This window comes from Cricetulus griseus, chromosome 8, assembly GCF_003668045.3.
Source record: "Cricetulus griseus strain 17A/GY chromosome 8, alternate assembly CriGri-PICRH-1.0, whole genome shotgun sequence".
In the NCBI taxonomy this organism is placed as follows: Eukaryota; Metazoa; Chordata; class Mammalia; order Rodentia; family Cricetidae; genus Cricetulus; species Cricetulus griseus.
In genome coordinates this window covers 10,668,353-10,692,347 of record NC_048601.1, presented here as the reverse complement: position 1 = coordinate 10,692,347, position 23,995 = coordinate 10,668,353, and the positions used below count along the sequence as shown (strand labels likewise).

General features: G+C 38.0%; 1 protein-coding gene across 1 annotated transcript in view; it reads right to left on the bottom strand.

Annotated features, from left to right (window-relative positions):
• Positions 1-407: 407 nt before the first annotated feature.
• Positions 408-23,995, bottom strand: part of Lmo3 (LIM domain only 3) — a 54,328-nt gene continuing 30,740 nt past the window's right edge. Inside the window, exons 3-4 of the mRNA XM_027429936.2 lie at positions 12,277-12,402; positions 408-513 (exon numbers count right to left, since the gene is read on the bottom strand). Coding sequence (XP_027285737.1) covers positions 408-513; positions 12,277-12,402 — 232 coding nt within the window. The remainder of the gene's footprint in view (positions 514-12,276; positions 12,403-23,995) is intronic.

Here is a 23,995-nt window from a genome sequence, read left to right as displayed (position 1 = left end):
TAAGTTTCAACACTGATTGTACTAAATGCAACGATACAAAGAAGCAAACAAAAACACAAATGGTAACACAATAAAACTGTATTACATTTGTGCTTCAGATATTACAATACATTATATACAATAGTCCAAAATAAACATCTCATGCCAAGTGACACAAAAACGAACAGCAAGCAAAAAAATCCAGCAATATATACATTACTTTTCTGTCTTTAATAATGAACATTCAACTCTTGAACTGGGGCAATCTCACTACGTACAGATGCAGTCCGCCTTTTATTCCATATGGCCATCCTGCTGTCCTATCTCTACCCTATTTAGTAGGTTCCTGTGTCAATTCTTATATACATGTGTGAGCAAAAAAGATAAAGGATGTAGTGCTTTGTGCTGTCGGGGGTGAGGCCGACGGATCAGCGGACCTGTGGTGCGTAGCCTTCTTTCATTAGACCTTCCTCATAGTCCGTCTGGCAGAGAATCATGTTATTCTTCAAGAAAAACTTGTCTCCGACACAAAATCTGAAAGCACACAAACATAAAGTGTGTAAGACCACTGAAATCCAAAGGACTCTCTTAGGAAGTTACTTTTATTCTAAAAGTTAAAATTGTTAATGTCACTTATTAACACTTGCACACAACCTTTAAAAGTCACTTTCAAGTATAAATGTGGTAGAAACATTTTGGATACCAATGGTTATATTCCTTATTTCTTCCCTTTTCTCCTTTGCTTTTCCATACCACATTGGCAAGAAGAAAATAAGCACCCTTGTTAAAGTAAAATTAAATATGATATCAATTCTTACTGGTCATGATCATGAACGATTTTATACTGGTTCTTTGTCCAGTTAATACAAACCATAAAAAACATTACAGTGAACCAAAGAATTAAGAAATGGTCCAGATTAAAGTTTTCTATCCCAGGCTCCCTTTAACTCTGTTATTTATTTATTTATTTGGTTTTTTGAGACAGGGTTTCTCTGTGTAGCTTTGGAGCCTATCCTGGCACTCACTCTGGAGACCAGGCTGGCCTGGAACTCACAGAGATCCACCTGCCTCTGCCTCCCAATTGGTGGGATTAAAGGTGTGCATAACCAACACCAGGCCTTTAATTCTGTTATTAAAATGTGACTGAATCTTAGAAATTTGGAAGGGCCTACTGTCCAGTGAAAGGTCCCTGCCTGAGGGTCCTGAGGCTGAGCTACCTTCTTCTTCCATGGCAAGTTCCCCAGCTATGAAATGGTAATGTCACTTCTTAGAAAGCTTCCCATTAAGACAGAGTAACCTGGATGAACTTCCTAATATTGATGTGATAAATAAAACCAGCTCCCAGCAGGAAATCATGCATTTTAGTTTATGAAGCATTGTTTAAAGTGCAAGATTGTAATGTCTTTAATAAGTGCTCTTTATATATAGTTTCCCAGTGGGTGATACTATGGACACAATTCAGGTCAAAAGTAAATGCTTGTGCTGTTTCCAGTACATTTAACAATAAAGTAACTCTGGGGAGATCTGTATATATATTTAATTGCAACAATTGAATGTTCAAACAGCAGTGTTTGGTAGGGTTGACTGAGAACAACTCTGTAATTATACAGGCCGACCTCTGTGACCTTTGGTGGTGGTCATTCTTTATCAGATAGTCAATTCTGAATGATGCTCAGGCAGAAATCTTAGTGGATGGATTAAATTGTGAAGTGAAAGCCATCCTCTAATGCTCTGCAAAGTTGAAGGTTTAAATGAGGGGCACTTGGACTGATTTACATTTGCAAAGATTGGAATTCTAGACAAATAGCGAATCTATTTATTTTCCATCCAGGCAGCTTTGGAAATTTATCCTTATACTCTCTAAGTAGATAGAAGGGAAAATAGTGTAATAAAAAAAGTAGATTGAAAAGAATTAGCTCTCCTCTTAAAGGAAAATTGGTCTGTTTATTTGTGGAATTTACTTTTTCCCTAGGATTACTGCCTACTGCTGATGTTGGTTTAAAGTAGAGGCTCAGCTCTGGTCTTGAAATCCTGGATTTGTTTGCTGCTGCATCTTTTGGACAAAATGCACATTTAAGTTTGGGACTTTGAGTATATTTTCCTTTTTTGCTAGCGTTAGCCTGTATGCTTTAAATATTGCATTTAAACAGCAATGTTTAATAAATTGGTATATGTAGCTATTATGACCATGAAGACATGTTGGATAAATGAAAATATTCTTTTATTTGGACAACCGGTAGGAGCCCAAATTTGGCTTTTATCTTTTATGAAAAATTATGTGAAACAGCAATAAAGACATGTTTAATGAGTGTTCAAGACAATCTGTTTATATTACTGCTGAAATTAATTTCAGTTCATTAATAATATAATAGCCTATTTGAATAAATACATTCAGCAAAGCATTTCTGTCTGCTTCCTGTTATTGAGTTGGTTTTCCTACAACACAATTTATCTGAAGATTCTTTTCAATGTTCATTGTCTTTAACTTTGTTTAATTTCTTACCAGGAATTCAAATTCTATTAGTCATCATATACAGAGATGGGATTCTGTCATCTTCTCCTGTCCTATAGTATCCTATCATTCTGAGCTCAGAGCCCTTTAAGACAGAATATTTTATTTTATATGTGAGTAAGAGCAAGGTTGTCCTGGGGACTTGGCTGCATGCTCTGCTTCTGTCACATACCTGATGCAGGTAAGGGAACATGACACTCTTTCCCTACTTAAGGTTTTTTTTTTTTTTTTTTTTTTTTTTTTTTTTTTTTTTTTTTTTTGGTAGGAGAGCTGACGATACAGTATCCAGCTAGAGGGAGTTACCATGAAAAGCACAGGGAAAGCAGAAAAGCAAATGCAGTGGACAAGCTCCAGATTCTAGCCTTCTATGGTGTCAAAGACAAAGCTCCCCCTTTTGATCATATAAAATGATCAGACTTGTTTCTCACATCCAGCCTAGCAGCTCAGTATACCCTGGGCTGCTACCAGAATGCCAAAGGCCTGTCTGGTTTCACACAGCCTGTGGAAATGTGGTGGGCAACTGAAGACACTTCAGCTATTTGTTGATCCCTGGCCTGTTCTTTCATCCAGGCCAGGACAACATGAAGAGTGAATATAAGTTTGTTTATTAGCTTTATTTCCTTGAAATAGGGTCTCACTCTATTGCTCAGGCTGGCCTACAATTCACTTTGATGTCCTCAAACTTACAGCAATAATCATGCCTCAGCCTCGAGAGTGCTGCTATTACAGGAAGGAACTGGCACACCCAGACCCACAATCTTTGCATTTTCATAAATCTAACTACCATTTGATGAAATATACATATCATTCATCCTATTGACTAGTACAGAGAGAGACAGAGAGAGAAATGGGTGAAATATATAAACATGAGAGAAAATACATCAAAATAGTAAAATATTCCTTTCTGAAAGGTTACATAATTAACATTTTAACAACTGAGAAAAGTACATAAGTGCATTTCAATCTATATGTGAAGGATAAAGATGACACAGAACATGGGTTAAAAGTATCACAGTCATATTTACATATCCATGCCCCCATTCTCTCGCCTTCCCCTCCTCCCATATGAGTAGTTAAAAATAATAATGAAAAATGAAAAAAGTATCACAGTCACACCTAACTTAGACACCAATGTAAACAGTGTTGGCAGCTTTGGTTAGGAGCAGACCATGGCTGTGCAATTGAAATCATCATTGTCCCTAATGAATGTCCCATATAGAGGCTGAGAAGATGGTAAAGTGCTTGCCACGCAAGAATAAAGATCTGAGTTCAGTCCCCAGCACACAGATGAATGGCCTGGCATGCTACTTCTTGCTTATAACCCTAGAACTGGGGAGGCTGAGACAGGAGGATCCCTGGTGCTCGCTAATCACTTTTTTTGAACTGCACTGATGAGCTTGAGGTTCAGTGAGAGACTCTGCCTAAAACAATAAAGTGGAGAGAACACTATTAGAGAAGACACCTACTATCAGTCTCTGGCCACCCCATGTACACTCACCTGTACACTCATCCACATATCAGTGTTCATGCATACAACATGCAGGAGTGCATGTGTACACATGTACACACACACACTCACACACACACATTCACACACACACACTCACACACACACACACACTCACACACATACACACACACACACACACAATCATGTATTACACTCAAATATACAGATTTTGAAGAAATTAGATAAATTACAGTGTAGATATTAGATGCTCAACAAAATAAGCAGTAACTTTACTTTTGCAAGGAAAAGCTAATTTCCAACGTCATATAACCTGCTTCTTATGAGATTTAACATTTGTAGAAAAAAAACATATTGAATATGGTGATGGCTAAAGAATGCTTTACGTTATTAAAAGGCCAGGTAAAATCCTCGTGAAATCCCACTCATCATCTTCCTAGTCATCCAGTCTGAAATGCTTGTGGGATGGTCAACTCTATTAGCTTTATCCTCATTAAAAAATTACTAAAGAAGGAAAAAGGATGTCAATTAGGTTATTAACTAATCTAATATTCATATGTGGAAATTCAGAATGCAGTTAATTTCCAGCTGAGGATGAGTCTAGCTGACTTCATAGAGTTTTTTCATTTCTGGGAAGTGTAAGAATAAAGTGTAATTAATGAACTGTTCTAAAATGGGGGAGTATAGAGCAGTTCCCCTTTTATATTTTTATTGATTCTTTGAAAATTCAGTACAATGTACTTTAAACATTTCCCCCCTCTTGGTGTCCCCTTACCCCCCCATCTCAAGTCTCCACCCCTTCCAGTTGGAGCAGGTTGTCAATACCCTGTTCTAAGAGGCCTCCATTCATAATACGCATTTGAAGAAGTGAGAATGTTAACTTAGTTGTCTTATTTCCCCAAGGTCAGTGATGTCCAATTATAATTTATTTCTATCTTTATAATGTTTAAAAAGAAGAGGAAATCTGGTATGTATTCCCAACATTTCCATTTCTCACTCGGCATTTGTAGCCACTAAAGGATGGAGTGTTCCATAAGGCTGTATGCAGCAAGAGGAATTTGCCAATCCCTGCACCCGTGAACAAATTTCCTGTCTTTTCCCCACTGACAGCCCAATTGTCATTGCATCCCTCACTCCTTACAATCCTTTTGGCACCGAGGAATGCCATCCATATCCTGAATCCTGCTATAAATTATTCAAAGTCAACTCTACCTTAGCCCTGCAGGATCTATTTATACTTACATATTCTTAGTCAGAAAACACCATGCTCTTCTGAAATCCCTCCGCTCCAGAGAATAAAATCCTGAATTGCTTGGCTTAAATCTTGAGTTGATCACTTACTATCTTGGGCAGAGACTTAAATTTTTCTGCACATCTTCTATATCTGAGAAATGTTACTTTTATGTCTGTTTTTAGGGCTGACCATTTGTCATTGGATAACCAACAAACTGGTGTGCTCTTCCCAGTGGAAGATTGTTTCTCTTGCTTTAATCTTTCCTTAGTTACCTGTAGTTCTTTGAATCTGGTTGAGGCCTCCTGGGCTTTCCCAACTCTATGTTAGCATGTCTATTGTGTGTGTAATTAATGGCAACCTTTTCAGTCTGCAATTATATGTAATATACATGATAGTAATGTATGTATTTAATTATATATATAATCAACAATTAATGAAAGGAAGATGGATTACAAAAAAAGCAAAGAGGAATGTATGGAAGGGTTTAGAGAAAGGAAAAGGAAGGGGAGAATGATATAAATAAAATCTCAGAGAAATAACAAAAAATAATCTGCATTCCTATTTGTCTACCCCAGAGGCTAAAGTATCATCTACACAATAGTCATTTTGGGAATTAAATGACACCGATATATATATATATATATATATATATATATATATATATATGTATGTATATATATATCAAAGAAACAAAGTATAAATCTTAAAAACTACAATTTAAGTTGTATTTGCCATTTTAAATTAGCATGTTTCAAAATCTTTCTCGCTCTCTCTCTGTTTCTCTCTCTCTGTGGTGTTCATGTAGGTGCCTCTCTCCGCCCCCTCTCTGTCTCTCTCTGTCTCTGTATCTCTCTGTGTGTCTCTGTCTCTTTCTCTGCATGTGGATGTTTCTGAGTATGGAGGGTAGCTCTCAACTGCAATGTCACTCTTCCAGAGCTGTCCACCAATCTTTTTGAGACAGACTCACACTGAGACACAAGGCACACTGATTTCGCTAGGTTGACTGTTCTAGGAGCCCAAGGAATCTTCTCATACCCACCTTCCCAGCTCTGGGATTACAGATTTGTCTCCATACTGGTTTTGCTGTTTTGTTATGTTATGTGACTTTTGGAGCTGGAATTCAGTACAATGTGCCCATCTGTCACACATCTTACTAACTTAGTCATGTCCCCAGCCCAACCAGGACCCTGGGGACTCTTTTATGAAAATTAAATATATTGGACTCTGAACTTGAAAAAAATTGGATGTCTCTTCCCTCAGCAGAGACCTAAGTCTGATTAAGCTCTTCTATGAGTCTCTGGTACCTTGTCTCCCCCAGAGTGCTGAACACATGGAGTTTCTTAAAGAAATTAGACTTTATTCACCTCAGTTTCCACAAGCCTAGCATTGTTTCAGTCCTTAAAACAGAAAAGCAAAGGACGAGCCAGTGACTCAGCTCCATGGGTCAATGTGTTTGCTCCTGCATTTGATTCTCAGAATCTGCAGGGTGGAAGAAAGGAGATAACCAACTCCCACAGGTTACCCTGTGACTTCTGAACATGCACTGTGGTACACACATGCACACACAGCAGAAAATTAATATGTATAATTTTTTTTCAAATTAAACACCACAAAGAAAAGAAAAAGAAAGATCTTCAAGATCTGTTCCAAGGTCATTATGCTATGGAATAATCTTTTTGTACACTGTGAATATGTGTCACTCTGATTGGCTTAATGAAAAGTTGAATGACCAATAACTAGGCAGGATTTTCAGGGCAGAGAGGATGCTGACGAGAAGAAGGGCAGAGACACCAAGGACACAGAACAAGCTGGAAAGGCTTCACAAAGTAAAGATAACCTAGCCACATAAAAGAATGTAGGCTAAAAGATATGGGTTAATTTAATTTAGAAAAACTAGTTAGAAACAATTCTAAGCTATCAAATGAGCTTTCATAATTAATAAGAAGTCTCTGTGTCGTGGTTTGGGAGCTGTCTGTGATTATAAACTAAGTTACAGAATGATTTTCCCCCAGTTTTCCCCCCCCTTTTAAAAGGAGATACTTCTATAGTTAAAATACAGGATGTACATTTTTAATCATGTGTTGCTAGAAAAAGAAGACCTGTACAACCTAGTCTTACTGCTTTGTGTCTCTCTCTGTGGTGTATGCATGTGCAAATTCATGTATGTGCACATGTTATGTGTTTATGTGTACACATACTACTTTGTGTGTGTGTGTGTGTGCATGTAGGTGTTCATGTACTGATGTACTAATATGTATGAGAGTCAGAAGTGGACACTGGGTGTCCTCTAGTACTTTCCTCATTATTTATTATTGTTACTATCAAAAAATCCTTGGAATTTTCTTTCAATTTCATGAAATAAAAATTGGGAGTCTTTTGTTTTGGGGGGCTGATATGTAATTACACGTGCAGAGGTCATGGTAGAGCATAAGGGAGTCAGTTCTACACTGTGGATTTCAAGAATCATACTCAGACTTTCAAGTTTGGTGGCAAGTGTTTTTATCTACCCAACCATCTTACTTTTAAGATAGCCTTCTCCTGATTCTGGATTTCTCAGATTCAGCCAAAGGGGCAAGTTCACAAGTTCCATGGAACTGCCTATTCCTGCCTCCCCAACATTGAGATTATAGGTGTGCAACCTTTTGATCCAATTTTTATGTAGGTGTTGTGTATCTGACTCTGGTCTTCTTGCTATTGGGTTATTAGGGTGCACACTTTACCTTTATTTCATGAGAATTCTCCACAGCCACTATTACTACCATTTTTAAAAAAATATTTGGAAATACTTTAGATCTTCATATTTTGACTTAAAAGTGAAGATAAAGTGGGTCCAGTAGTAGAGATCTGCCATGCCTGCCTCTGGGGGTGGTGGTGGAGGAGCTGAGGCAGAAGGATTCCAAGTTCAAGACCTGTATAAGCTATAGAGTGATTTTGTAGCTAATCTGGAAAAGCTAGTGCTCCTTCTCTCCAGAGAAAAGAAAAAAGAGGGCTTTGGGCATAGTTCAGTGGTAGAGTGCCTGTCAAGAATGCATGAGGCTCTGGATTCAATCCCCAGGACAGTAAAGATAAGTAAATCCATACAATAAATACATACTTAAAAACAAATTTAAGGTGAATACTAAATAAAATTGATATACTACTTTAATTCTATAAATTGAAATGTTGGCAGAGTTTCCTTAAGGGGAAATGCCCATGAATGACCTCTTTCCTTTTTGTTTTTCTGGGAAAAATAAAAGAGGGTTGGGACAAGGCTTTGCATAGGCTTTGTTAGGACAAGTTCAAAGTGCATACATCCCCACAGCAAAGTTCCATGGAAGAGAAGCATTTCCATCTTGGAACCCTCCTGTATTCAGGGTGGACCTCATCTGTGAGCTCTGCTTGACTGATGAAGATGAGCTGACTTCTTGCATTGAGGAAGTTTGTCTTGTAAGGACCACAGTGACAAGACAATCACCAAGTGCTAATTGTGCATAACCAGTACTAAAGATATGCAGCCCCTTTACGGCAGGTAATAAATGAAGCGGACATAGAAATGTATTAGGTGCTTTTGTAATGAGGTTGGGACGGTGTTTTGCAGCCATACGAATGCGAGTGGTTTTAGAGTCAAAATTTAGGAGCGTTTGTTTTACTTGACTGAGTTCCACTGAGCAGACAGACTTAATTGTGAATGTAACTTTTTATTTCCATGATGAAATAAAACTGATCTATGATTTGTAAATAGCACTAACCACCTTCAATTACTTTGTCTCATAATGGGATTTAGGCTGAGTTTAGCACTTGAACGATGCTTTCATTTTCAGTGTGGTATGTAGATAAAATATAGAAGCCTGCCCTGGTAGGCAAATGGACATAGGGCATAAACAGTTCCCAGAGGAGGAAAATCTGAAGGGCTACAAGTCAGCAAATAAACACCAATTAAAAATTATAATCAGGTAGCAGCTTTTATCTCTGAAGCTGACAAGAATTTCTTTCTAAATAATAAGCCCCAGTGTCATGGCGAATGTGTGAGATCATAAGTAAATTTGGTGTGGAATAATAGGTATGAAGATCATTTGGTCAATATTTACCCTAAGCTTTCAAATTGTTGTCTTCTTTGGCCAACTAATTAAACTCCTGTGAACTTGTCCCAACACAGGTTTGAATATTTGTCTGCTTAAAGAGTCAGTATTCTATTGATGAACAAAAATGTACCATAGAAAGAACCAAAGCATCAGACCACACCATGTGGGCTTAATACTAATGATAAAAATGAATGCAAAACAGCTTAAAATATCTTAAAGTAAATTAATGGCGAGCAAAAGATAAATAATAGAGATTAAATGAAAGAGTTCAAGTGTCACACATGAAGATCCTCCCCTGTTAAATTGCTTAGCATGGTATTTAATCAATTCATTCTATGCTTTTGCACAATCTCTTTAACTCCTCCCAGATACACCCAGATCTCTCAACTCCCTCCCAATTTCATGACTTATTTCTGTTACTGCTATTACTACTGCTTTTAGACAAGATTCTCGCCATGTACGGGGTTGGAACTAACTGGATCTTCCTGCTTCTATTTCCTGAGTGCTGAGATTACAGGCATCATGTGGGAGAGTCCTATTACTATTTTTTAAATCTGATTAAATATCAGTATATATTGAGAAGTTATACATAACTTGTCATGTGCCCATAGGAAAAAAATCATGGGTGGCTATATACTAAAATACTATTTTCTTTTAGAATAATGAAGGCTGGAGTTATTTCTCATTATTGAATTTTCTTCTATAAATATGTAAGCTCTTTTAAGTAGAACAGTTGGACAAGATGCTTTCTCCAGGTTACCTGTCATTGCTCCTGCCACGACTAAATATACCTGTCAAGTGAATGGAGGTATTCTACCACTGTGGCTAACATACCTTTAACATGTGTACACATGCATATACGTGTGTCTGGATGGATGTGTGGATATTTGCGCTTGTATATATCCATATTTTTATTAAAGATAACACGTGAATGTGATAGTTTATTGCAGGATAAGTGTCACCTTAAACTGATGTCTTTGTTGATATAAAACGTTTGTTTGGAATAATCAGTCCCTAGGTTATTTCCTAGGAAATATGTTGAGTTGTAGCAGGCAATATTCTAAACACCTAAATTTGGCAAGATACTCTACTGGGCTATTGGTTTTATAGAAATACCAAGCAACTGGGGTACAATTTGGACAGGGCACATTATAAATATAGAAGGGATGATTTTTGAAAATGCATTCAATATTTAGTGAAAATTATTTTAACTTCCATACTTTGCAAGGCAATTATTTGGTGTTCTATTTTATTGACACAAAATTGCAGCAATTTAGAGAGATTAAATAACATATTTGAAAACACAAAGCTAATGATTTAGCTAATACATGGTGGGGCCAGAATTTGAATCTTTTTTTTTACCACAAACATCATATCCTATTATTTCATAGAGCCTCATGAAGTGACTTTGAGTCAAACAGGACTTTCTAGCGAAAGTTATGTAAGTTGAGAACCCAAAGCAATAGTCATTGATGACACACATATGGACATTTTCTCATAGAAATACTATACATTCTCAAAATTCTAGCAAGGGTTTTAAATTTTAAATACTGTAGTTTTATATGCATTGTTTGCCATTTTTTGTGTTTGTTTATTGGCTGTTTGAGACAGGGTCTCACAATGTAGCACCAGCTGTCTTAAAACTTGCTATGTAGACCAGACTCATCTTGAACTCAGAGATCTGCATTCCTCTACCTCTGATACACTGAGATTAACTGTGTATGCCTGGCCCTGGCCCTGATAGGCATATTTATAGTATTTCAAAATCTGCATTACCTAGGCAGAACAGGTTGGAGTCGTAGAATAATTTCTATGGGGTGGTGTAATTTTTGATAAAGAAAAATTAAAGGATTTAGTATACTCTTCATTGGAAAGAGTTTTGAAATTGATTAATCAAGTGTTACAACTGTAGAAACTGGATCTAGAGAGATGATGTAGTTAGCTTAAGATGGCATGGCCAGTTTCTAGCAGAAGCCAGGCTGCAACTTAGCTTCCTAGACATCTGTGCAATACTATTTCCTTTGTTGTCTTTCCAATGCTGGTAATTATTTAAGTATTAGCTTTATTTGTCTTCCTTCTCAAAGAGATTGGAGGTAGCTAAGAGTGTATAGAGACCATGCTTAGAATTCCAGAGAAGTCAAAAGATGGGAAGCAAGAAACACATGCAAGGTGAAAACAAATTTCCTGTTATCAATTCTTTGTCTCTAGGAGAATGACACAACAGGTGAAAGGTAGAGGTGTGTGTGCATGTGTGTCTGTGAGTGTATGTATGTGTGCATGTGTGTGTGTGCGCCTGTGTGTATCTGTGTGTGTGTCTGTGTGTGCGTGCGTGTGTGTGTGTGTGTGTGTGTGTGTGTGTGTGTGTGTGTGTGTGTGTGTGTGTGCGCGCGCGCGCGCGTTCATGCACATATATAGGCCTGCCACAGCACATGTGTAGAAATCAAGAGGACATATTCTGGCATCAGTCTTCACTCTCTACTTTGTCTGGTTGCTCATGGTTTGCTGGGTTTGAAACCAGGTTAGCTGGTTTCAAAGCTTTGGGTGTGTGGGGGGGAGTCCCCCATCTTCCTCAGCCCCTGTCCCCATCTTTCTACATTTTGCTGTAGGAGGACTAAAGTGACAGGAATGTACTAAGTTGTCCATCTTGACAAGGCTCCTGAACCCAGGTTCTCAGACTTCTGTAGGACATGTTCTGCTCACCAACCATGTCACTGTCTCCATGCAGAAACTTTAAACCACCATATTAAGAGACAGTGCAACAATAACACAAATGAATGATGGATCTTGAAGTCAGTAGAAGTATTTCTGTGTCCAGTTGCTGTCACATAACGCCTTCTTTTGAAGAGCTCTCTCTGCAGTGGTTTGTTTCTGGTAGTGCATGAACATTTGCAGAACCCCAGAACGTTGAGAATAATTGGTCTAACAAAGTGGACTGTGATCATTCCCACCTATTAAATCAGTACCCAGCCTGGTGAGTGGCATCGTTTGGGGAGGTCAAATTAAATGTATTAAGTGTACTCACCTCTGGTTGCAAAGCTGACAGGCAAAGCAGTCCAGGTGGTACACATTATCCTTGGCACGCATCACCATCTCAAAGGCAGGGATGAGCTTGCTACAGGCAGCACAGTTTCCCGTTACACCGAACAGCCTAGAACAATAAACATTTTCTTTTTCAACTTAGGGAAACCTGGGTTTGCAAACTAAGAAGCTGTTAATCCACTCTTTGAAGCCATCCATTCACAATGCCTCGTGATGCTCATAGATGAGTTTTTATCTGAGCTGTACACTGTACACGAATATTCTTCTTCGATGCATCCTCCCTTGACCTCTCCAGATGAAAATTGCCCCTCATTTTAAGAGGAAAGGAAAAGATAAACACGTTAGGATGTTTACACATCTGCAACAAACAGCAGTCAACGGGGTAAACTTGCTCAGAAAACGCTTAGTTGCTGGAGTATCCATATAGAAGCAGTATAATCAGACCTTAATGTTACATAGTAGCATTTTTGTGAAAAAGAACCTGGTGTGTCTGATGCGTTCCTATTTGACATCTAATTACTAAAAGGCTTGCCAGTGACATTAAAGAGCACCTATGAACAAGCCACTTAAGTGATTCTAACATACAGAGGTGCATGCATGTGCTGGCCCTATAGAACAGTTACAGCTGTGATTATGTACTTCAGGTAACACATTACAATAAATGAGGCTATGAGCTATACATAGCCGGTTCAGGAACTGAGCTGAAATATACTATCAGAGTTAAGGCAATAATCTGGGAGAACACACACACACACACACACACACACACACACACACACACACACACACGTGCACATACATCTCTTATTTGCTGAAGATTCCCAGAAATAGTCATAGTAATGACTTAGAAATCATTACCAAAAGTGTCTTAACATGATACGAGAGGGAGACAGAACACTTTTTCTATCTGCGTTGGCAGTATTTAAAGCAAGTTTCTTTAAAGTTGTTAATGGTGGTGAGAAGTTATTACAAATAATATTTTGTGCACAGTGGTTAAGGTCTTTTTAAAACTAGGGAATGAGCTCAGAGAAAAACAGCCCATCTGCCAGCTTTCTTTTTTCTCCAGCATCAGGCTGACGGGAGAAAAAATATAATGGTTCTCCTGGGAAAGACGAAATTAAAAGCAGTTCAAAACTAATGAATTCAAAGGTGCTATGGAGAAAGCTTGTTTTGGTTATAAAAAAAGCACTTTCCAAAGTCTTAGCCTTTCATTTTTGAATTTTAGGATTATACACAAACATGCTGGAGACTCGTTTCTTCCTCTAAACTCCAAAGGTCCTCACTTAAGGTGAGCATATCCATTTTCAATTTATAACCTTTCCTGTTATGGAACTAATGATGACACTTGGACAGGGTTGTCACAGCAATGCCCAGGAGTCTGACAAAAATGTGGCACACAGATTTTCATGTGCCTGTTTTTGTTAGGTTCTTTCTTCAAAAAATACTAGCCTCTTGAGGATGAGACAGCAAACACCTCCTAAAGGGCTCTGTGGTGTTTCTTGAGCACCAGCTACAGAAGCTAACAGGCTTTGCAACAAGATTAAATTCAAGATGAATAAATACTTATCTTCCTTAAAGATTGTTTAAAATTCAAATGCTCATCTTGCTGGATGCACACACCTATATTCCCAGCATTCTTGGGAGGTGGAGGCAAGAGAATCAGGAGTTCATGGTCAGCCTCACCTACGTAGTAAGTTCAAGACCAGCTGGGTGATATAAAGTAATTGACATAATCTTTACAGTCTCAGTTTGCAATTCCTATCTTCAGAAATAGGATTCCTTTGAAAAGGACTTTCATGGAACAATGTAATGTTGTGGGTCTACTCCCAGCATCATTAAAAATGAAACCAGCACACAGCAAAGCTTTGATCTTTTCCCCCTTTGCTTTTTTGATTTTTCTTTCTGTGTGATGTGTTTCATTATGGGGCTCAGGCTGGTCTTGAACTCTCAGTCCTCAGGCCTCAGTCTCCTGAGTCCTGGGATCACAGCTGCCCACCACCACGCCTGGCTTCATCTCATTCTTTTCGGGGCAGAAGTGTTCTAGTTCCTTGAATCACGGCACATTTACCTCTGAGTATACTGCATACCATTTACTCAGAGGTCACACATCGCTTACTCGTGTAATTTGTGGCTTCTTTTCCCTTGTATTTTTAAGAAATAAGGAAACTCAAAGGGTTCCTATTATATGCATATCACGATGTTTTTGCATATAAAATCTCACAAATATGAGATAAGGTTATTGTTAAGAATTACTCAGTTTTCCTCACATCTAATAAACACACACACACACACACACACACACACACAATGCCATTTTGAAATTCTGGACATAGTTTCCCCCAATTTCAATTGCTCTTGCTAGCTGAGCATTTATCAGCTACCTGATTAGAATTTGTTTCCACACAAACCATTGATCATCAGCCTATTACTAGGCAAATGACAGTTAATTACCCACTACATTAACCACTGGGACCTGAGACCTGCTTCTGCTGCCATCAGTCAACATGATAAATGTGGCAAGTTCAGTAATGCATGGCCAGCCCTGAGCTGCCTGCTATACTGTGAGCAACCCTCAATCTCACTTCCAGGCCCAGGAAAATCTATGGCAATCTGCATAATTACAAGCTCTGGGTTAATAACAGACAAATGATTTGTTGCATCTAAACAAAGTCCTTGGAATGGTCCCAGTCTCTGGTGGCTTCTGTACAGCGTTCTGCCACCAGTACACTTTCCATGACAATGTGCACAAAACAGCTCTCTGGCGTTATAGCCTTCCAATTTGTTGCCCCCCAATTTATGGATTCTGCATATGTGATTTTTAATCATTAAAGGACTCTTGAAGCAATATTATCTTAATTATTCTCTGCTGTAACCAGGGAATTAGGCTTCAGATAAAATTTTCTTCTTCTGTGCACTTTCCTTGCCTCGCTGGAGGCTCCATCAGTTTCCATCTACACCTGGACTCTGAAATCCTAATGATGAATTATTGCCCCTTTTCCTAGGAGGGCGAACCTTACAAGGGAACATTTTACTGAACTGTCAGCTCACAGACTGAGTGCGGAGATGCGGAAATCTGATCTAATTTACTGCAAAACGATGCATTTGTTAGACTTTTCCCTCAGTTTTTGTCCAAGGATCAAGAGCTCATTCTGTAGCTGTGCTCATGTTCTTGGTTTTCTCTGGGGGTTGTGGGGGTGAACCCCAAGATTCTCTGCACAAGGAAATGCAGAGACATGATGGTACCCTTTGGTAACTATTGCATTTGGATTCTCAGACAAAAATGTATCTTTTCACACAGCAGTTAAACTTAAGGTATTTATGTTGAGGTCCTCATTTACACAGTACTCGAGTGTATCTGGGAAATAGTCAAGAAGAACCTCTTGGTTATAAGATCCCTTTAAACAAAAGACCATCATCCCAGCACCACTTTGAACCTTCTCTGATGCTGTTCGCTCACTTGTTTATGAGGCAGATTGACACTCTTGTTTGTAGTGCTTATGCAGCAATTATACCATCACCATGAGAGAAGAGCCTGCATGCTCTATCTAATACATTAGAACAAATGGACCTTTATTTAAAAACCTGTCATTTTGAAATTTAGACCCAAATAAATCACGTTGCACTAGCTTGTGAATTTATAGTGAACAAAAACAGAGACTGACTGGTTTCTTTCATTTGTTTTAGGAAATCTTAGAGACTGTTAGGGCATACTTGGGGTTAATTGGCCTCCTTATGGGCTAGGTTGTCCCATAACATTTATATTCATAATAGGTTTTAAGCAATATGGCTATCACTCTGTGGATGACATACTATCAAAAGTTGACTTGCCAAACAAAAAGTGACAAGCATCAACGGGCACCACATCCATGCCTATCCCTATTTCCGCACACCCAAAAGATACTTGTATTCCTTGTCTATTTTAATTTTTGCTTTCACTACCTGGTATTGACAATCTATAAACAGACAAGACAAAAACCAAACAGACAACTTTCATATGGAACAGCTCAGCTTATCTGTGCACTGGTTGATGCCTCCGTATAGGGAGATATTCAGGAATTCTGAGAATGCTTAGTCAATATATGCATCTATGTTTTTTAAAGTCATCAAGGCAATTCTGCATTTTTATTAAATGTTCAACGGCTTTGGTGGCACTGCTGTAAATCAGGAGGCTTAAAGTATACTCATTTCCAAAGTTCCTGGTAGGTGGGAGCTAGAGAAAACCTCAAGACATCTAATCATTTAACATAGCAATAATAAATACGGTTTACGACAGGCATTGGGGGAAGCCAGTGCTCATTGTATGAGTATCTTTCTATTCACAGCACCAGATGTTTCTACGGATTTTTATCAAAACCAGGTCAGTGGCTCACATCACTAAACCAAATTTCCCCAAGCTATGAAAAACATAGTGTTTGACTCAAATTAATTTATTGTTTGGAAGAAAAATACACAAATAAATAGTGTTGCAATAATCCTCAATTCTGAACAAAGAGAAAAATTTCTCCTCCAGCCAGGTACTTAGCCACACCTGAATGTAACATTAAGGATTCCCTTTAATCTTCAGGTTGAGACTACATTAATTATCATCACATGTCTAGAAACCCTTTCTCTGTGGAATACCTGGAAACGAATAGAGAAAGGTGCCCCTGCTTTCCACAGATGTGACAGAGTGATCAACTGGAAAGGTCTTCCAGTCTGGACTGCAGGCTGGAGGGTTTACCTGAGCCTGCGATACCAGCAGGAATGGGGCATTCCCACAGACCAAGAAGGGCGATCTCATTTTTGTCTCCTGTAAACACTTTTCATCATCTTTCCAAGTTCACTTCTTAAACCAAGGTGTGGAGTGCTGGGAAATGAACTTCCTGTCAGCATCCCATCCCTTTGAACCTGAGAAATCTCACCCCTACAAAAGGGTGAAGAAAAAGGAACTTACTCCTCCCTCTCTTGTAGGGTCTTCACATCAGTTTAACGTTACAAAAATGAGGATGTTGTAGGAATTTAAAATCAATAATGCCAGAAACACTGAACATGCAAAACTGAGCAGAGGAGCACATATGATACACTCCGAGTTACTCTGAGCCCTGTTCCTAATTTGCGTTTGGTTTGTTTCCAATTAACAGTACACACCGGTGCACAGAGAAGGTGATTCTGCTTCCTAGAGGTAAGGCAGAAAAGCTGAAATGCTGACTGCATACTAATGGCATGAACATGCATCGTGCTTACAAGCACTTGGGGCTGTTCATTGACTACATCATGCATGGTATCACCACAAAGCATTTGTACTTTATGTGGCTTATAACTTAAGTTCAGTCTTTGTTCGTAGTACTTTTTAATTAGCATATGCTGATTAGGGCTGTGGGAAAGTTCTAGGCAGCCTGGATAGGACACCACAGCTGATATGACTTAGGCTTGAGGTCCAGTGCGTTTGTTTTTAGTGTTTTCAATACTGCCACTCTTCTGTGCTCAGCTCAACCCTGCATGTCCTTGAATCATGCAGAATAACACCAAGGAGCAAGGGGCTCTATGCTCATCCCTGATCACTTGGTTATTACCAGCCCCTGTCTGCCAGACACTGAGGGGACTTACGGTGTCAACTCATGTCCACTTCTTTTAACAAAATCGGCATGGGTAGAATAAAAATAGCTAGGTTGAAAATAATTTCTACATTTTAGGAAAGAAGATCTGATTTTCCTAATTCTGGAGATCCAGTCTTAGTCGTATGTTGGCAACAAAAGGCAGTGTAAAAGAATGTTAATGATTTGAAGATTCAGCTCTGCAGTTGAGCAATGTATGCACCCAGCACTAGGGGCAAAACTCAAAGGGAATGTTAAAGTTAAGATGGGAAAGAGATTTTGATGAAAGCCACTGTCAACTTGTTCTCTAGGTGCAGTGTTAGACAGAGAAAAAAAAACAACAAGAAATATTCGAGGAATCCCTGGTTTACCATTAAACTCACACAAGATTTGTAGGACTGCAGCATTTCATCTGTGCAACGCTGATCTTTCATAAGAAATCCCTGATATAAAGCACTGACAGTTTCTACTCCAGCTTGGGTCTGTGATTCAGTTTAGATTGTTTGAGCCTTGAAATAGTCCAGAAAAGCAGATTGAAATAGCAACAAACACTCTACACCCTGTTTGCAGAGTTTTTAGTTTTGTTGTAGAGATGCTGCTTTGCTTACCTACATCCAATGAATACATAAGCCAAGCCAGCTACCCATTTCCTCTCATGCCTGTGGTGAGGCAGGAACAGCATCCAGCACTTACGGCTATGTGGGTCTAGCCACTACTTCTAGACTAGGTATGTGATTAGTCTTGAGTTTTGTCACACACAATCATAAACTACTTTATGAATTCTTTTGAACAATATTGATTACATGTGGAGATGATGGACTTTTGGATGCACTGTATTGAAGAAAAGATTTTAAGACAAATTTCACCTGCAAAAGAAATGTCCTTTTGCTGCCAGGACTGTCGCTATATGGAGCTTTGATTTGTATTGGATAGTGTAGGCTCCTGTAGGCTGAGTTTCCTTAATACTTCCTGATATGTGTCAATTATAACTTTCAAGGAAATGGAGAGTTATAATTTTTTAACCGGGATCGATCCTAGAAATTTCTGCTCTAGACTAAACACAGGCTAGAGATGTGAGCATATCGGCTTACAATGTGAGTCATGATAGCTCAACCTATAACCTGAGTAGATGACAATACCCCAACAATTCTTGTCAATTTCAGACAGTTGGGTGTTATTGCTTTCCCGGTGTTTTACTTTCTCACTCTATACTGATACAACAGAACAAAAATACAAACACAGCAGGGTGGTGCTCTGGCTGACTTGTCCCATCATAGCTCTTGTCCATAGAGAAAAGATACTCCATGTCTACAAGGGGAAGATGTAAAATTAAGCACCATAGGCATATGAATAATTTACCTTCCTCACCCTAAACTTGTCTCTCCCCCTGTACTATTTTGTGTTTCCCTGTTAAAGAGACCATAGAAGGGGTGGGGGGGAGATGACTCAGTTAGTGAAGTGCTTGTTGGATAAGAGTGAGGACCAGAGTCCAGATCCCAGCACTCATGCAAAAAGTAGGGCTCAGTGATGCTTGGGGCTCTGGGTCTCATGCTAAACATCCATTCTTAAGCATCATATACCAGGTTCAGAGCAATTGTAGAAAACACCTGATGTAAACACCTGGCCTCCATACACACACATGTGTGCACAAACACCTGGCCTCCATATCCCTCATATGCTCTCTCTCTCTCTCTCTCTCTCTCTCTCTCTCTCTCTCTCTCTCTCTCTCTCTCTCTCACACACACACACACACACACACACACACACACACACGTAGGACAAGAAAAGGTGCTTTGAACAAGTCTCTAGCCCTGGGACCTGTCAGAAGTCTATATGACCAGCTACAGTCCTTTGTCTCCTTCTTCACATCTCACTGTTAAAAGTTGCAGAAACTGTTTAAATGCTACACTTTTGTTTTTAACAAATCACTGTGGGTTTTCCCTCTTTAAAGTCTCATGAGCAGGTGTTAGGGCTGTTTAGATCAGTGCAGCAGCCCCTTGGGACAAACTGTTCAGAGGAAAACAAAATTGAATATTTTTCTCTCAACATTTGGTGAGGATAACATCTCTGGGCAAATGCGACAATTGTATCCGCAATTCATAGAATCACAAAATCTAAGAAGAAAAGTGTGTCAAGCTTGTTTTTGTTGTTGTGATACTGAAAAGACAAGATTTTGCACAACTGTAGATATAGTTATGGAAATAGAAAATGTTAAGAAGGATAGAAGAATATCAGGAAAACAAAGGAAACACATATGAACTGTAACCAGGAACAGATTTTTAAAAACTGCTTTATTTTATCTTACAACTATAGCCTTCCTAGTCTAATTATAACATGTTTATAATGAAAGGCAGAATATATCTGTGGTCTGTGGTTATAGATCAGTGGAGGAATACCTGTCTAGCATGCACAAGGCCTTGTGTTCAAGTCTTGGAACTACTAAAATTAAAATCCCTAAAGTGCCTATAAGTTTAGTGTTTTTGTAATTTGTTTTTGTTTTTGTTTTTGTTTTTGAAACAGGGTTTCTCTGTGTAGCTCTTGCTGTCTTGGAACTCACTCTACAGACCAGGCTGTCCAAAAACTCAGAGAACATCCTGCCTCTGCCTCCCCAGTGCTGGAATTAAAGGTGTGCACCACCACTGCTTAGTCTGTTTTAGTTTCTCTGTACCCTCTTTTCAGAAAAGTCATGAAAGCTGTTAGTAGAACTAAATAAATTCTATTCAGGTTTAACACAGTGCAGTAAAAGCCACCTGGAAGATACTCTATGTGATTTTATAATAAAAGCTTTAAGAATTTTAAAAGTTTTAGTCCATTTTATCACAAGTTTGAGAAAGCTTTGTCTACAAAAGACTGGAGACATCTTTCTAGCGAAAACTTTAAAAGTAAATACCACTTTCCTAAAGCATCATTGAAGCCCTTTGATATTTTCCCAGACGTTTATGAAACCCATAATTTCTTCTTTCTTATCTTTTCTTCTCACACTTTTCTTTTCATGCATCATTTATAAAAGTTTCAAATAGAACCTTACTTGGAAATATTATTTTTACTCTCATGACTGATTAACTTCAAATAAATGAAATTTTTTCCAAGAAATAGAAACCAGAAAAGGAACAGAGAAGGCAAGGCGAGAAGGTCTACTTGGTAAACCACTAGTTGAGCAGTGACCTAGAAGAAGACTTCCCCTTTCACCCTTGTCATAGAAGCTATTGAATGTTTTCACACTTCAATTTCAACATGTTTCAAAGAGTCACCCTTTTATCCGGGTACTACACCCAGCTGCCTAAAGTGCCACTGAGTGACACCCAGGCAATTGATTGACAGTGCAATGCAAACCTCATTTGTTCTGATACAGAATGTGTCTTTCCACCCAGAGGTTCTGAATTAGAGATAGTTGATAGTTTGGACTTGAATGGGTTATGTGGCATTTCCTCTATTTTCAGACAATCGTCTCTTCTGTGATCAATTATTATAGCTTATTTCAGTTAAAAAAATGCTATGTTGAATGGCAACAAGTCATACAAGAGCCTATTGTTGAGAAATTAACTTCAGGTTGTATTGCGATCATCCATGAAAGACAACTGCTCAAGTGCTCATGCTTCTGTTAAAGAATAAAAATAAAATACCTGTGTGGTGATCAGCTATTTGGTATTTTAAATTCACCAAATCAGTTATACATCAAAAATGCCATCCCAGGTCTTCCCTTTTGTTTTGAACTAAAGGATTTATATAGTGGAAACATCATCTCATATATCATAGCTTTGAATTACACAGACATGATTGACATGAGTCATGGAATACATGTTACTTACATTTATTTTATAATTTCTTCATATCAAATATAAGTTCTGGGGATAAGAGGCAAAATTACCGTTTACCTCGGATTGTTTTAATGAATGGAGAATTATTTTTTAAACCCCTTAAACAATAAATTATTTTTAAGTTCCTTAAGAAAGTATTCTTGATGCTACCCTGTTAGAGCATGACTCATGAATCAAGTATAATTGTCTGTCAAAAATGTTCTGGGCTCCATAAGAAACTGCATGGTGACCAAATGTCAAGGATCAAACAGAATACAAATGTTTTAAAATTGTTAGATACTCAGTCCTCCAGAGACCTATTGTGTAGATTGAACTAAACACCCTTGAAGAGAGGTGTCTAAATTTACAATTCTAAGATCCTGTGTTCTGGTTAAGTATAACTGAACTATTCAGGTAAGAATTAATTTGAGTTTAAGTTCTCCGACTGGATTTCTAGTGATCTAGTATCCAAGGGAAATGAGAAGCAACACAATGTTTATTTAGCATTGTGGGGTGTGTGTGTGTGTGTGTGTGTAGACAAGTGCATGTGCGTGTGTTTGTATGCATTTAAGAATCCTTTAAATATTTTAGACTACATTAAGATATTATTTAAGAGCATTATCAAAATAAAGCCTGGAAACAATTATTGGTAGGATTAGATGGGTACTTTGGGACTACTAAAAAAATAACAAGAAACAAGAGTCCAAACAATTCTGTGGAAGGATTTGATGCTATTTCTTCATAGTGTTTTTCTCAAAGTTGATGCAAAATGAATCAGCACAGCGTTGAAACTTGCATTATGGCAGAGGAATTTCAGTCAAACTTTGTGTTGCAAAATTAAAAAAAATTATAGTCCAAATGTAAATTGTATGTTCTTATATACTTGTACAACATTATTATAAGTGTTCATAATGCTTTCTGAGTAGATTTCAAACTTTTTATCGAGAAAATGCAGTTTCCAAAGAACTAGCTGCATTTCTAGAATGTATATGTATTTCCTTTGTGGCATCACCTTCAGGAATTAACATCAGAAGTAAGTTTTTTAATATGTTATGCCACAGTATCTAGAATTTTAACTAGTCTTTAAACATATCAAAACCCAGGAGTCAAATCCTACACACATATAGGGGTATGTCTATTGGGGGGCCACATCAATACACATCCCACTTCTAATTTACCTCATGCATCAAGTTCAGCTATCTTTGGGATCATGTATAAATTATTAGCCATGTAATGATCTTCCTGGTGTCAAAAGACATTTTTGTAAGAAACACATGGAATCCACTTTGGGAAAATCTCTTCATGAAATATATGTCAGAATAATTCATTCCAAGAAAGAAATGACAGAACTATATAAAATCAAATACTTTATATTTGATCTGAATTTGCACATGCAATTTCTAAAACTCTAGAAATAAGAGGTGAAAATCAGAACAGTTGATCAAAGAAAAAAGTAATAGATATGAACTATATATTATTTAAAAATAGAGATTTATTTGCAAATGGTATAATTTTCAAAAATATGAGAGTTTTGTTTTTATAATGTGCCTCTTTAACCAGGTTTATTTTGTTGAAGAAAAACGTCTTGCATTTTAATGATGAAGAAATCACTTGGATAAGTCATGAATAGGGAGAAAAAATCACATTAAATAAATACATTTCAATATACATACATACATTCATATATATATATATATATATATATATATATATATATATATATGCACCCATCACTTAAACTTACTATTAACATATATTGTTCTGGGCAAGTTTAACGTTAAGAAAGAAAATGTTGTAAAGAACAGTAATTATATGAAGAAATCATTAGTGAGTAAAGTCAGAGGGAAGGATTTTGAACTCATACCCTCCAATACAGAACAGTGGGGTATTGGGGTCAGTCCACAGCTCTAGTTCACTAGCTTATGCAGATCCCAGAAAGACAACTTTGGAGCTATTTGCATGCGCCCCTATGCCATGTGTCCGCATGCACAGATACAATACTAACCTATTACTTATCTCTTTTACTCTCAGCCTGTCAAAAAAAAAAAAAAAAAAAAAAAAAACCTGTCAGCTGCATGGGCGATAAGGGGCGCATTTTAAAGAAGATATTGGAGCCTTAAGCCTCTTAATGTTCCAAGAATCAATCCCATGAAAGCAAACAACTTGAAAGGGGGTTACACTGTTTAGGGAATCACTGACGCTCCTTCAGTCCAGCTCCAGCTCGAGCTGGTGCTCAAGTCTTCTCACCCTAATGACCCCTGAAGTAGCCCCTAGGGACTGCAAAACAAGGCCGTTACACAAGGCAGCTTGCTAATTGAGAAGTTGATCAGGG